The sequence below is a fragment of the Lynx canadensis genome, chromosome D4, assembly GCF_007474595.2.
Source record: "Lynx canadensis isolate LIC74 chromosome D4, mLynCan4.pri.v2, whole genome shotgun sequence".
Taxonomy (NCBI): domain Eukaryota; kingdom Metazoa; phylum Chordata; class Mammalia; order Carnivora; family Felidae; genus Lynx; species Lynx canadensis.
Window position 1 is genome coordinate 72,178,313 of NC_044315.2, and position 13,503 is coordinate 72,191,815.

General features: G+C 43.1%; 1 protein-coding gene across 17 annotated transcripts in view; it reads right to left on the reverse strand.

The window, feature by feature from the left end:
- The window catches only part of SUSD1 (sushi domain containing 1), a 288,718-nt gene that overhangs the window by 166,035 nt on the left and 109,180 nt on the right, over positions 1 to 13,503 (reverse strand). For all 17 annotated transcript variants that reach the window (XR_003964319.1, XR_003964320.1, XM_030294183.1 and 14 more), the window contains exons 13-15: positions 11,058 to 11,154; positions 6,543 to 6,801; positions 1,984 to 2,023 (exon numbers count right to left, since the gene is read on the reverse strand). Coding sequence is in view for 15 of the 17 variants with exons in the window: in XM_030294183.1 (XP_030150043.1) it covers positions 1,984 to 2,023; positions 6,543 to 6,801; positions 11,058 to 11,154 (396 nt within the window). In the remaining 2 variants the exon portion in view is untranslated. The remainder of the gene's footprint in view (positions 1 to 1,983; positions 2,024 to 6,542; positions 6,802 to 11,057; positions 11,155 to 13,503) is intronic.

A 13,503-nucleotide genomic window follows, 5' to 3' on the forward strand; every position in this document is an offset into this window, starting at 1 on the left:
TCTTTTTGAAGCTGGTGTCAGTAGAGATTAAAAAGATGGGAAATAAGATTAGAAGACAAGCAGACAAATGAAGGAAGTCTAATTCTCCAGGTCCCTTCCCATCATTTCCTGCTAAGCACCCTCTACTGACAAGGTAACAAATCCCCCATTGTGAAGTGCCCCGAGCTGGAGTCCTCCTGCAAGCAGAGTTCTGCAGGCACTTCCTTACCACCCCAGCCTATTGTTTTATGCTGCTCTGAGGTAACAGACAGGATGCAAGGGGTTAAACTGATACTCCAAGCTAAGAGCAAAATTCCTCAGGGTGTTGCTAGGACTCATAAACCGCAAAGAAAAAAGGTCCAGATACAAAGGTCATAAACTTGACAGGATTTCTGGTATTAAGCAACAAACTAATGGAATTCCTAGGAATCAAATCCACTGGCTGGCTGCCTGTTGGTTTAAAGAAATGTACTGCCAGGGAAATCCCAAGTCTGGCAACCAAGGAGCTGTGATTGCTCAAGCCCTGAGGCAGTTCTCCCACCTGGACAACTGCCCGTGGGAGGAAGAAGGTTTAAGCTACACAGCACCCAGCTGCTACATCTCTTGTGTCTGTACAGCTCTGGAGGAAAGGGACAAGGGTACTCACTCTCCCATCGGGCAGACCCAGGAAAAGACTGAGGCAGCCCATCTAACCGACCAGGCGGCTCACTCTGCTGCCAGGGCAGGGGATGCCAGTTTTTCCCATCCAGCAGGATGTGGTCGCTGTTATGGGCGCCCTGACCACTGCACAGCCTTTTATCTTTTCCTCCTTTCTAAATGAAAGTGCTTATTGCGCTTATTCAGTTTCCCCTTTCACATTATAAACTGCGGTTTAAGGATGCTTACATTGGGCATTTAGTCATAGATTGCTAATAGATCATGAGAGGTCCCCCTGGATTTGATCAAGAGGGATGGACCATCCTCAGGAATCCTGGTCTTGGAGCTGGATGCAGTAACAGACCCACACACAGTTGTCGTCCAATAGAGTTCTACTTGTGGTTGTATAGAGGATAATTCTTCCATCGTGGAGGGGGTTTTTCTTAAAAGTATACATATAAGTGTGTGCGCATGCGAAGCAGCTAAATGGCTCAAAGCAGTGGACTGTTTTGCTCTTTGTATTGGTCTGTCAACATGTTTCTGCGTGCCTCTTTTCCTGATGGGGATCGTGTCCACCTCTCAGTGCAATCCGAGTGTCGCTGTCCATGTCAATCACACTGATCTGCCCCCAACCAGCCACATGAATAAGCCCAAAATCCAAGGTAGGCTGCTCATAGTACATAGTACTCTAGGAGGTGGTACCAGTCATCCCACGGACAGGCACTTAATCTAGGAGAAAGGGTTCTTCCCCTGAATTGAAAAACTTTCTGTTCCCACTGGAGTTGCTAAACTGGGCAGCTGGTGCCCATCCCTCTCCATCGCATGGCTTATTGTAGAAGAAAATGAAGCCAACCCATCCTTAGAAACAGAAAGCAGAGGGGTGCCTGGGTGGCTCAGTCAGTTAAGCGTCCAACTTTGGCTCAGGTCATGATCTCACAGTTCATGAATTCGAGCCCCGCGTGGAACTCTGTGCTGACAGCTCAGAGCCTGAAGCCTACTTTAGATTCTATGTCTCCTTCTCTCTCTGCCCCTCCCTTGCTTGTGCTCTGTCTCTCAAAAATGAATAAATGTTAAAAAAAAAAAAAAAGAAAGAAAGAAAGAAAAGAAACAGCAGAGACAGAGGCAGAGTGTGCCACTCCTGGTGTCAAGTCGCAAGTGTCAGTTTCTGGAGTCCTGGTGCCCTTGTGGGTTTGGGTCCATAAGCTCCCCACCCCCATCCTTTTCAGCTATGGCCTTTTGCTTAAACTAGTATGAGATGGGTTTCTGTCACCTTTAACAATTTAAAAAGAAATCTCATTAACATAACTCGATGCTGCAGGCTGGAGGGGAGAAATAAGGACAGGATGCTTAAGCAGAAAATGGTTTTACCTTTCACGTGAGCCCAAACTGCACAGGAGCATCTTCTCACCTATAAAGGAAAACACAGCAACACGTTTAACTAGGCAGCACATGACATCAGTTTAAATAATACATTTTAGCCAAGAAAATTTAATGTTCTACTTCTCTTAATTTGGATGAAAATATCTTTAAGGCCTCTTCTAGCTCTAACATAGTATACCTTAGCCATGTGACTACTAAGTATTCGAGGGACTGGCATAGGTAGCAGGGACAGAAGTGACCCTGGGGATCAATTCTATAGCTTCTCAAAAGATCTCACAAAGCACACACTATGGGTAAAGGACAGAAATGGCAATGAGTTTCATTCCCCTGGCCAGCTCTGAGCAACTGGCATTGACTGCCTGTGAACTCTGTTGAGAAAGATTCCGAGGTCACATCCAGTTCAGCAAGATAGTGATGCATGTGATAGGCTAGGCTATGAGAAGCCTTGGCATATAATAATACTTCACCTCTCTAGAGAATACTTACCCGGCTGCCTCAGTTACCCAAACAGTAACCAAGGGCCAGAAAGAGAACAAAATAACAACAACAACAATAGTAATAACATATGAAAGCTCATCCATGGTAGAGGAGACCCACAAACTCATTGGAATGAAATACCTTCTCTTCTCCCCCAGTTATTGTGCATATTTGTCTGTTAGGAATGGCTGGGATTACTCTGCAAAACATTCCCCAGAGGAAACTAAATAGCAGGGGTTAGAGAAGGATCCCTCTAAGTTCAAAAGGAAATTCTCTTTCAAGTGACAACCTTGGGCAATCTGGTTTTCTTAAAAATTGAAAAAATATATTTACACTGACAAATTCTGGGGAAAGCTCAAAATGGCCATAAGCTTTTGAATGTGACTAATTTTGCCTTGATGCTAAGTGCATCTAGTGGAAAATAATATCCAATAATAACCAGTGAAAGGGATCTAACCTTAATAACCAGTAAGGCAGGTACTTGGGAATGGAGTATATTAAAGGAGAGAAATTGGTGGGGCCAGGTGAAGAAGGGAGCTCATTAAAACAGAGTGTCATGACCAGATTTACACTTTACAAAACTCATTCTGGCAGTTATATGGATCAAGGAGACAGAATAAGAGACAGGAAGATGAGTTAGAAAATTTGATGTTCAGGCAAGAGATGTCAAAGGCTAAACAGTGTTAATGAGGAAGGAGAGAAAAGGATGATTTTACACAGCATTACGGTGATCGAATAGACAGGATTTGATGATGCACTAGACAAGAAGATAAGGAGGCAGGAGGCAAGAATTATTCCTCCATTTCTATCTTAGCAACTGGGTGCGTGGTGGTGCTAGTTACTGGGACAGATACACAGAGAACTGGGAGAACTGGAAAACACTTCCTGGTTTCAAATTTTACTCCAAAGCTATAGTAATCAAAACTGTGTGGTGCTGGCATAAAGACAGACACATAGACCAATACAGAATAGAGAGCCCAAAAAGAAGCTCTTGCATACATATAAAATAATTTTCAACAAGGGTGGCCAAGAACATTCAATGGGTAAAGGAAATCTTTTTGACAAATGGTGCCAAAGAAGATATACAGATCTTTTTAACAATTGGATTTAGCAATGATTTCTTGGATGTGACACCAAAGGCATGGGCAACAAAAGAAAAAATAGACAAACTTGACTTCATCAAAATTAAGATCTTTTGAGGATATGGAGAAAAAAGCACACTCATGCACTGTTAGCAGGATGCAAACTGGCGTGGCCACTGTGGAAAACTGTACGGAGGGCCCTCAAAAAATTAAAAATAGAACTACCATATGATCCAGTAATGCCACTATTGGGTATTTACCCAAAGCATATGAAAACTGAATTGAAAAAAATACATGCACCCCTATGTTTATTGCAGCACTATATACAATAACCAAGATATGGAAGCAATTCAAGTGTTCATCAATAGGTGAATGGATAAAGATGTGTGTGTGTGTGTGTGTGTGTGTGTGTGTGTTGCTCAGCCATAAAAAAGAATGACAACTTGCCATTTGCAACAATATAGAGGGATCTAGAGAGTATAATGCTAAGTGAAATGAGGCAGAGAAGAGACAAAGAGGAAAAAAACTTCTAAATACAGAGAACAAACTGGTTGATGCCCAAGGGTTGGTGGGTGGGTGAAATAAATGGGTGAATAAATGAAATAAATAAATGAAATACTGAGTTCACTTATCATGATGAGCACTGAATAATGCAATGAATTGTTGAATCACTATATTGTACACTTGAAATGTAACACTGTATATTAATTATACTGGAATAAAAAAAAGAAGCTTGTAACATTAAGAACTTTTGTGCATCAAAGGGCACTTACAACAGAGTAAAAAGGCCATCCATGGAATGGTAGAAAATATTTGCACATTGCAAATCTCATAAAGGATTAATATCCAGAATATATAGAGAACTCCTAAAACCCAACAACAAAGAAATAAATAACCTTTTTCAAAAATGGGTAAAGGGAGGCATATGGGTGATGCAGTTGGTTGAGCATCCAAGTTTGGCTCAGGTCATGATCTCATGGTTCAGTTTGTGGGTTCAAACCCTGAGTTGGGCTCTCTGCTGTCAGCACAGAGCCCACTTTTGATCCTCTGTCCCCCTCTCTCTCTGCCCCTCTCCTGCTCATACACATGTGTGCATGTGTGCCCGTCTCAAAAAGTAAACATTAAAAAAAATGGGCAAATGACTTGAATAACCATTTCCCCAAAGAAGATATAAAAGTTGTCAAAAGCATTTTGAAAAGATGCTCAACATCGCTAATCATCAGAAAAACAGAAGCCCAAACCACAATGAGACACCACCCCACATCCATTAGGAGGGCCATTATCAAAACAGAAAACAGCAGTTCTTGGGGAGGATGTAGAGAAAATGAATAATTGTGTACTGTCGGTGAGAATGTAATATGGTGCCACTGTTGTGTGGCAGTTCTTCAAAAAAATACAAAGATAATTACCATATGACCCAACGATTCCAACTCTGGGTCAATGCCGGAAAAATGGAGAGCAAGGACTCAAAGGAGATATTTGTACAGCATGTTCATAGCAGCCTTATTCAAAATAGCTCAAAGATGGAAGCAACCCAAGCATCTATCCACAGATGAATGGCTAAAATGTGGTGCATACATACAGTAGAATGTTAAAAAGGGAGGATGGGGTGCCTGGGTGGCTCAGTCGGTTGAGAGTCCGACTTCAGCTCAGGTCATGATCCCACGGTGGTGAGATCTGGTTCCCACTGGGCATGGAGCCTGCTTGAGATTCTCTCTCCCTCTGCCCTCTTCCCCACTCATGCTCATGCACGTGCACTTTCTCAAATTAAAAAAAAATTGGGGCGCAGTCAGTTAAGCATCCGACTTCAGCTCAGGTCATGATCTCACAGTTTGTGGGTTCGAGCCCCACATCAGACTCTGTGTTGACAGCTCATAGCTTGGAGCCTTCTTCAGATTCTGTGTCTCCCTCTCTCTCTGCCCCTCCCCTGCTCACACTTTGTCTCTCTCAAAACTAAACCTTAAAATATTTTTTCTAATTAAAAAAATAGAGTGTGTCTTGGTCATAAGTATGTGATGAACCTTATAGTCCAGGTGGCTCAGATGCATTAGTCAAGAGATGTTTCTATTGAGGTGCCTGGGTAGCTCAGTTGGTTGAACAGACAGCTTCAGCTCAGGGCATAATCTCACTGTTAGTGGGTTTGAGCCCCACATTGGGCTTTGCACTGACAGCAACGAGCCTGCTATGGATTCTCTCTCTCTTTCTCTCTCTCTCTCTGCACCCTTCCTCCACTCACACTTTCTCTCTCAAAATTAAACATTAAAAACCTTTTTAAAAAGGAGATGTTTCTAATAATATTAATACAATGTTTTTCTAATTTCCATCACCAATCTATGTGAATTTATCCCACTCTTCGAGTTCTCCTGGGACAACCCATCACAATGGCTCTTCCAGGAGAACTTCTACCCGGCCCACTGATCCAGCTCCTGCTTTCTGCCTATCCAACTCACTAGATTTATTCATTATACAATGACTACATAGTTCTAGGTCTCATGAAAGAACCACCACTGGAATAACATAGTCTTTCTAAGGATGAGGAGAGGTGGGTATGGCCGAGGAAGCAATGGAAGGAGAAAATAGGGCAGTGCTGACGTTAATCTGCCTCTCCTTCCTGCTTCCAAGACAGAGTGAGGGGAGGCGGCAGCTTGGCAGGAGTACAAGGAAGTGACAGGGAAATCTAGATGTTCCTTTCTAACTAAGGCTTCAGCAGTGCAGTAGGATGAGGGCATTCCTGCAGCTTAAGAGGAAGAACCAAAACTAGGTCAGTCCAAGCATAAATCCAGCCAGGTCCTGCAGGAAGTTCAGAACATCAACCTCCTTAAAGGTTTCACCTGCCCATCATTTATAAAGGCAAAGTAGTCAACACATTTTTATGGTTATTACATGCAGTGTCCATCTCCAATACCAGGAAAACAAATGTCCAAACATTTAACTTTCACATGAAAAAGAAAACAGAGAAGTCACAAGAGTTTTTAAAGAAGTATATACCTTATTCCATTCACTTGTGATTCGTAATATAATGCAGTAATCATTCCCTTTTCTCAAAGGTGCATTATAGTATTTCCCATAGTACAGCCTGTCCCCAATAGATATCTCCATGGCATCATCTGGGACATCTTTGGCCAGTAGTTCCGCAGCCACATATCCACTGGCATCAGAGGTGTTGCTAAAGAATGAGGTAGCCCCTTCAGAATCACAAAAAAAAGTGCTTTGGAGGGCCAGGGGAAGCACCAACACCTGGTAGGAACTGGAAATAAAAAGAAAATGTCTATCAGACCCTTGCTTCATTCATTTATTTATTCATATTTATTGAGCACCTGCTATGAGAGAAACACTCCTCTAGGCACTAGAGGCACATACAACACTGCACAAGAAAAAGTCCTTGCCCACAGCGGATCGACAGTCTGATGGCTCCAACAGGTAGGGCACTTCAGTTTGAACCTGTACTGCTAACGCCACATGACATGGGGTGAGGGATCTCAAGTTCTCGCTGAGGATGGACGCCAAGTACATCCTCTAGAGCTGGGAGAAGTTGTTACAAGTATGGCCGCCCTGAGTGTGCATGCCATAAAGCCGATCTAATCAATGCTCTCCACGTGGGCAAATAAAGCCCAGCTGGGCCAAGGGTTCAGCAGTCACATGGAGGCTGGCCGCCTACAAGAGTTAATGGGCTAAGTCTGCAAAAAGGCTCTAATCACATGGCAACCTGAAACGGAACTCATGTGATCTGCATTCCCTCCGGTTCACAGACTGATACCAAAGTTCATGTGAAATAAATGAGAAGGAAGGAGTGCAAAGTCACCATGAGTTAGTCCAGCCTGACAATATCCTGAAATAGCCTGAAAGGGACAATGTCATATGTGCATTGTGGAACTGTTCCCTAAGTGTGGACAAAGAGGCACACCAGCAATCTACTCTCCTTTTGTGTGTGTTTATTATGGTTTATCCCACCAAATTCAAAACCTGTCGGTGAAAGGAGGTGTCAGCATAAAAACGCACTGAGAATGAATCACGACTTCTTTTTTGTTCCCATCTCTTCAGTCCTTATCTCCTGCCTCTAGTATAGCACATGTTTGAACACCTGCTTTCCCGATCAGGCTTAAGAGCAGGGATTTATTTTTTTTTTATTTTTTTTTTTTATGCTTACACTTTTATTATAAATTATATAAATCAGGACCAGCCAAATGAAGACTCAAAGGGCAAGGTCTAGGAGGGTTCTGAATGCGGTCTCTGTGCTGTCTTGTGGAATCAGTTCGTGACACTTTCCTGCAATGTGTTCACTAGCCAGGAAGCTCCACTGATCTTCAGCATCCAGACTTTTTATTGGGATTTCATTATGTAGGCATGATTGATTGAATCATTGGCTGTGACTGAACTCACTCTCCAGTCTCAACTCTGTTTATGTGGTTGATCTTTCTGGTGACTAGCCCAAAAGGAGCAGGGATTTAAATGATTGACACTTATATCCTTGCAAATCCTTACACAGTTCTTTGGCTGTGATTGACTCCCCACTAACATTTCTTGAGTTGAAATTTCAGTAAAGAGGAAAAATATGCATCAGTACCGAATATGATTGGGGTCATTTCCAAACCATTAGGCCACATGATCTATTTTACCAATAAATATACACTACCTGCTCCACATTCCTAAACGCCCTACCTCTTCCTTCCTAAAAGTCCATGGGTCACTACGTTAAGAAAAGGGAGCCCCCCACCATAGTAGGTGTTGGACTTGGAAAATCTCCACCCCAAAAACCCTACGTGTCCCAGAGTCCTGATTTCCACAGTGTCTGGGCTCACTTTCCAGCAAAGGGCTTTCTCCAAAAGGTACAAAGTAAAGCCTGCAGGGCAGTGAGCTGTCATCACCACCACTGTAAACATTTACTAAGAATCCACTCCCTACAAGGGAACACTTGTAACAACACAGTTTCCTGGAGACCTGAAGACATTCCTACGAATCATGGCTGCAGGTAAGAAAGTAAATAGTGCGGCAGCTCCATGCTGCCCACAAGCTCCTCTTCAAATCCACCATGTCTTTCCATGTAGATAGTGGTGTTCAAGTGCAAGTTCAAGGCATACCTTTGGTTCTGGACATTGCCCATTAGAGGCACCAGTCATGGGGCATAAAGCAGTCTTCCCCAGATAGCATGATCATAATCAGCTGAGTTGCTTGATAATTATACAAATTTCCAGCCCCTATCCCAGACCTACTGAACAGAAATCTCCAAGAGTCAAGTGCGAGAATTTGCACTGCTGATAAAGCACCCCTAGGCGATTTCTAGAAGTTGGCAAGTGTGGGAGACACTAGCATTAAGAGAACCCGGGAACAGGCTGTATCATCTGTCCAAGATCACCAAGCTAAGGAGGCAGCCATGGTCCCAGAGCCCAGCTCCACCAAGTGCCCCAAGCCACTGCCCTACCCCCAATGATGCACAAAGCAGACTCGGGCCTGTCTCACACACTGGCAAAGCTGCTGCTCCAGCTCAAACCAGGTACTCAGGGAGAGGAAATCACCCCACTTGCCTTCTGGTAATTAACCCTGATGACGTTAGGGAAGCAGTTGTGGCTGTTTGGAACATGACTGTTCTGGAAAGACTTCTCCCCTCTTTCTCACCGCCACCCCCCCCCCCCCTTGAATGACTCACAGATCTCCACTTCCTGTTTTGGAGGCATTGGAGAGCACATTAGCCACAAAGATAGACTGTCATTTGGCTTTTCTTTTTGCCTTACGTAACTATTTGGCCTACATATTACATTTACTCTTGCAAGTTCTCTCAGACAGTGATATCATAACTTCTGTTCTCCTTATAGCAACAGAATTGCAGTGCCTTCCAGTAACTTGTCAGAAACAGAACAATGTGGGCAATAGCCATCCCAGGAAAGACCTTTAAGAATTTGCTGCACTTAAACTAATGGAAAGACAGGAAAAGCCTAAGTTTCATTATATATGGACACACAGATTGGGACACCTGGGTGGCTCAGTCAGTTAAGCAACCAACTCTTGATCTTGGTTCAGGTCATGATCTCACGGTTTGTGGGTTTGAGCCCTACATCAGGCTCTGCGCTGGCCGTGTAGAGCCTGCTTGGGATTCTCTATCTCCCTCTCTCTCTGCCCCTCTCCCAGTCACGCTCACTCTCTCTCTCAAAATAAATTAATAAACATTTTTTAAAAATAAAGATAAATGGGGGCGCCTGGGTGGCTCAGTCGGTTAAACGTCCGACTTCGGCTCAGGTCATGATCTCACGGTTCGTGGGTTCAAGCCCCGCATCGGGCTCTGTGCTGACAGTTCGGAGCCTGGAGCCTGTTTCGGATTCTGTGTCTCCCTCTCTCTCTGCCCCTCCCCCACTCACGCTCTGTCTCTCTCTGTCTCAAAAATAAACATTAAAAAAATTTTTTTAAATAAAAAAAATAAAGATAAATGGACACACAAATAATAGATCCAGACTTTCTTTTAACTTTATAATATCTCACATTTATTTTCACCTTGATTGTACTAAAGGGTCATTAGACTAACAGGTCAAGACTGACATAAGACAATGAAGGTTAGGTCAAGGATGGCAAGGTTATTGCCACGTCCTTGCCTTATTCCTGTGAGAGAGTTGCTTATCTCTCCAGGGAAACCTCTATCTTCCTTTCTAAAAAAAAAAAAAAGGGAATAATTCTATTTTCTTAATCCAACCATGACCCTCTAAATAAAATGCCTAATGGAAGACAATGTAGTTCTCCAACTGAGGTGGATTAATTCCATCCTAATGCAATCTGGAATCCCAGAAGCAGTTATTAACTACCCAGTGCCTTGCCCTTAACTCAATATGTGGTTGAATTAAGAGAGTTATCCAAATGACCCTTTCAGAAGCCACTACCCATACCCAAAGATCATCCTTAAATAAAGAAAAACATACTCTGTCTTTGGTAAATGAAATGATGCTCTTGATCCATCATCACGAAGAGATGTATGTGAAGATATGAGTGCAAAGGATCACACCTGATACATCACACTCAACCAATGCTTGTCCACTGACCAAAGGAATGGATTTAATTATTGAGCTAAGCTGCCCAAATGCTTGTTTCTGGCTCCTCAGAAGTCTCTCTATTCATTTGGAAGGGCCCTGGTTGGAGTTAAACACCCAGTCTGTGCCCAAGGAATCAAAAATAAAAGGCCCCGGGGCACCTGCATGGCCGACTCTTGGTTTAAGCTCAGGAAATGATCAGTTCGTGAGTTCAAGCCCCACATCTGGCTCCATACTGACAATACAGAGCCTGCTTGAGATTCTCTCTTTCCCTCTCTCTCTCGCTCTCTGCCCCTCCCATGCACTCACTCTCTCTCTCAAAATAAAACTTAAAAAAAAAAAAGTTTAAAACAATAAATGAATAAGAGGCCCTGCCTATACTGCCCCAATAATTTGAGTGCAGCACCTAAAGAGAGATCTCCTCAATTAAACCAAAGTTTCCAAAACTCTATGAGGATCCCTGGACAACCATGGAGAAGGGGGCACTGCTCACCTGATCGGTCCATTTTTCTCCTTGGCTTTCCTCAGTCTCAGACGTGGTAGAGGCTTTCCATGCACTGTGACAAAGTCTACTTCTGGAAGGGGAGGCTCTGAAAACAAGTCGAAAAGAGGAAAAGGGTGTGATCAGAACAAATGGAAGCATGACCAAAGTGGTCCTAATGGGGGCCATCAAAAGGAAAGTTCAAATGTAAGGACTGATGAGCATTTTCTGACATATGCTATAACACGGATGAATCTTGAAAACATGACACTAAATGAAATAAGCCAGACTTAGAAAGACATTGTATGATCCCTCCTACATGCAATATCTAGAACAGACAAATTCATAGAAGCAGAAGTAGATTGGAAGTTGCTAAGGACTGAGGGGTGGGTAGGCAAGGGGGAGTTAATTGTGTAATGATCAACAGAATTTCTGTCTGGGGTGATGAAAAGATTGCAGAAATAGATAGTGGTGATGATTTACAATATCATGAATGTACTTAATTCTGTGCCAGAAAACGGTTACAATGGTACATTTTATGTTATATATTTTACCACAATAAAGTTTAAAAAAAAAAATAAGCAATTCCCCAGTGCTGACAGGGTGGATACAGTGGGCCTTACAGTTAACTTGGTGGACAGGTTCCAGATATGCTGGGGAAAACCAGCATATCAGACTTCTAGATCCTTCCCAATCACAGAACATTCTGTCCTTCTTTTGTTCTCTCCAGCAACCAGGTTTCCCAAATAGACTTTCCACTGGGAGGGGACTATGTTGGCTGACACCAGTGTTCTAGTATCTAACTGATAGCTACATTCACAGTATGAAGGCACCGGCCGCCATTGTGCCTTGTGGGTAACACAGCTGAGATGCACTGGGCACTAACTAAATGTACTAGCTGTTTTCTGCACAGACCTCATCTCATATGATCTTCTCAACACTGCTATCAAGTGGATGAGATTTATAGAGGGACAAAGGAAGAAAGACAAAGAATAAAATATGAATGCCCCCCCCCAACCCTGGCCTAGAACTCTGTTACAGTGAAAGTGAGGAGTAGGAGGCCACAATAAACACTCCAGACTCTATTTACCCAAACAGAAAATAGACTTGGGGTAGAAATTTCCAATCCAAATTATAATAAAAACTTAGACCTTCCTAGATAGATTTTAAAGCACTATCATGAGGGGCGCCTGGATGGTTCAGTCAGTTAAGCGTCTGACTTTGGCTCAGGTCATGATCTCACAGTTCACGAGTTCAAGACATTGGGTTCTGCGCTGATATCTTGAAGCCTGGAGCCTGCTTCAGATTCTGTGTCTCCCTCTCTCTCTGCCCCTCCCCTGCTTGCACTCTCTCTCTCTTTCTCTTAAAAATAAACTTAAAAAAATAAAATATAATACGGTAGTTGCCAGAGGGAAGGGGATTTGGGGGGTAGACAAAATAAGAGAAAGGGATTAAGAGGTACAATATTCTAGTTATAAAATAAATAAGACATGGGAATGTAATGTACAGCATAAGGAATACAGTCAATAATATTGTAGCAACTCTGTATGGTGACAGATGGTGACTGGATTTATTGTGGTGACCATTTCATAATGTATATAAATATCAAATTATTATGTTGTATACCTGAAACTAATATAACTTGTATGCCAATCATTCCCCAATTAAAAAAAACTCTAACCGGGTGCCTGGGTGGCTTGATCGGTTAAGCGTCCGACTTCGGCTCAGGTCATGATCTCACAGTCTGTGAGTTCGAGCCCCATGTCGGGCTCTGTGCTGACAGCTCAGAGCCTGGAGACTGTTTCAGATTCTGTGTCTCCCTCTCTCTCTGCCCCTCCCCTGTTCATGCTCTGTCTCTCTCTGTCTCAAAAATAAATAAACGTTAAAAAAAAAATTAAAAAAAAAAAGCTCTAACAAATATGTCATTTATACATCATCAATCAACACCTTTATTAGCTACCTTTATACATCACGTACCATGGGAGGCTGGAAGAAACAGCCAAGGAAGACACAGTTTCTGCTCTCCAGGAGTTCAGACTCTAATAGTGGAGACGGTTTCAGAAACAGGCAGTGCTCAGAACCATGAGAAAGTTATACACAGGGTGTTGTAGAAGGTGCAGAGGAAGGACACCTGAACAAGGGCAGGGGGCGCTGAGACCACAGAATGCAGAAATACATGTATACAGGGGCAGGAGGTGGGAGAGAGGGCAGAGACAGAACTGCAGCCCCACCAGTAGTTCAGCGTAGCTGAAAGGTTGAGCCCCGGTCTGGTAGGCAACAAAGTGGGAGGTGTGGGTACAGGTCAGATCTGAGGTCCTGGCAATAGAATGAAGTCATTTACAGATTTCTTAGCAGATGTGTATTTTAGAAAGACAATTTAGGGGCAGCTGAGTGCCTCAGATGGTTAAGCATCCAACTCCTGACTTCACCCCAGGTCATGATCTCAGAGTTGTGAGAT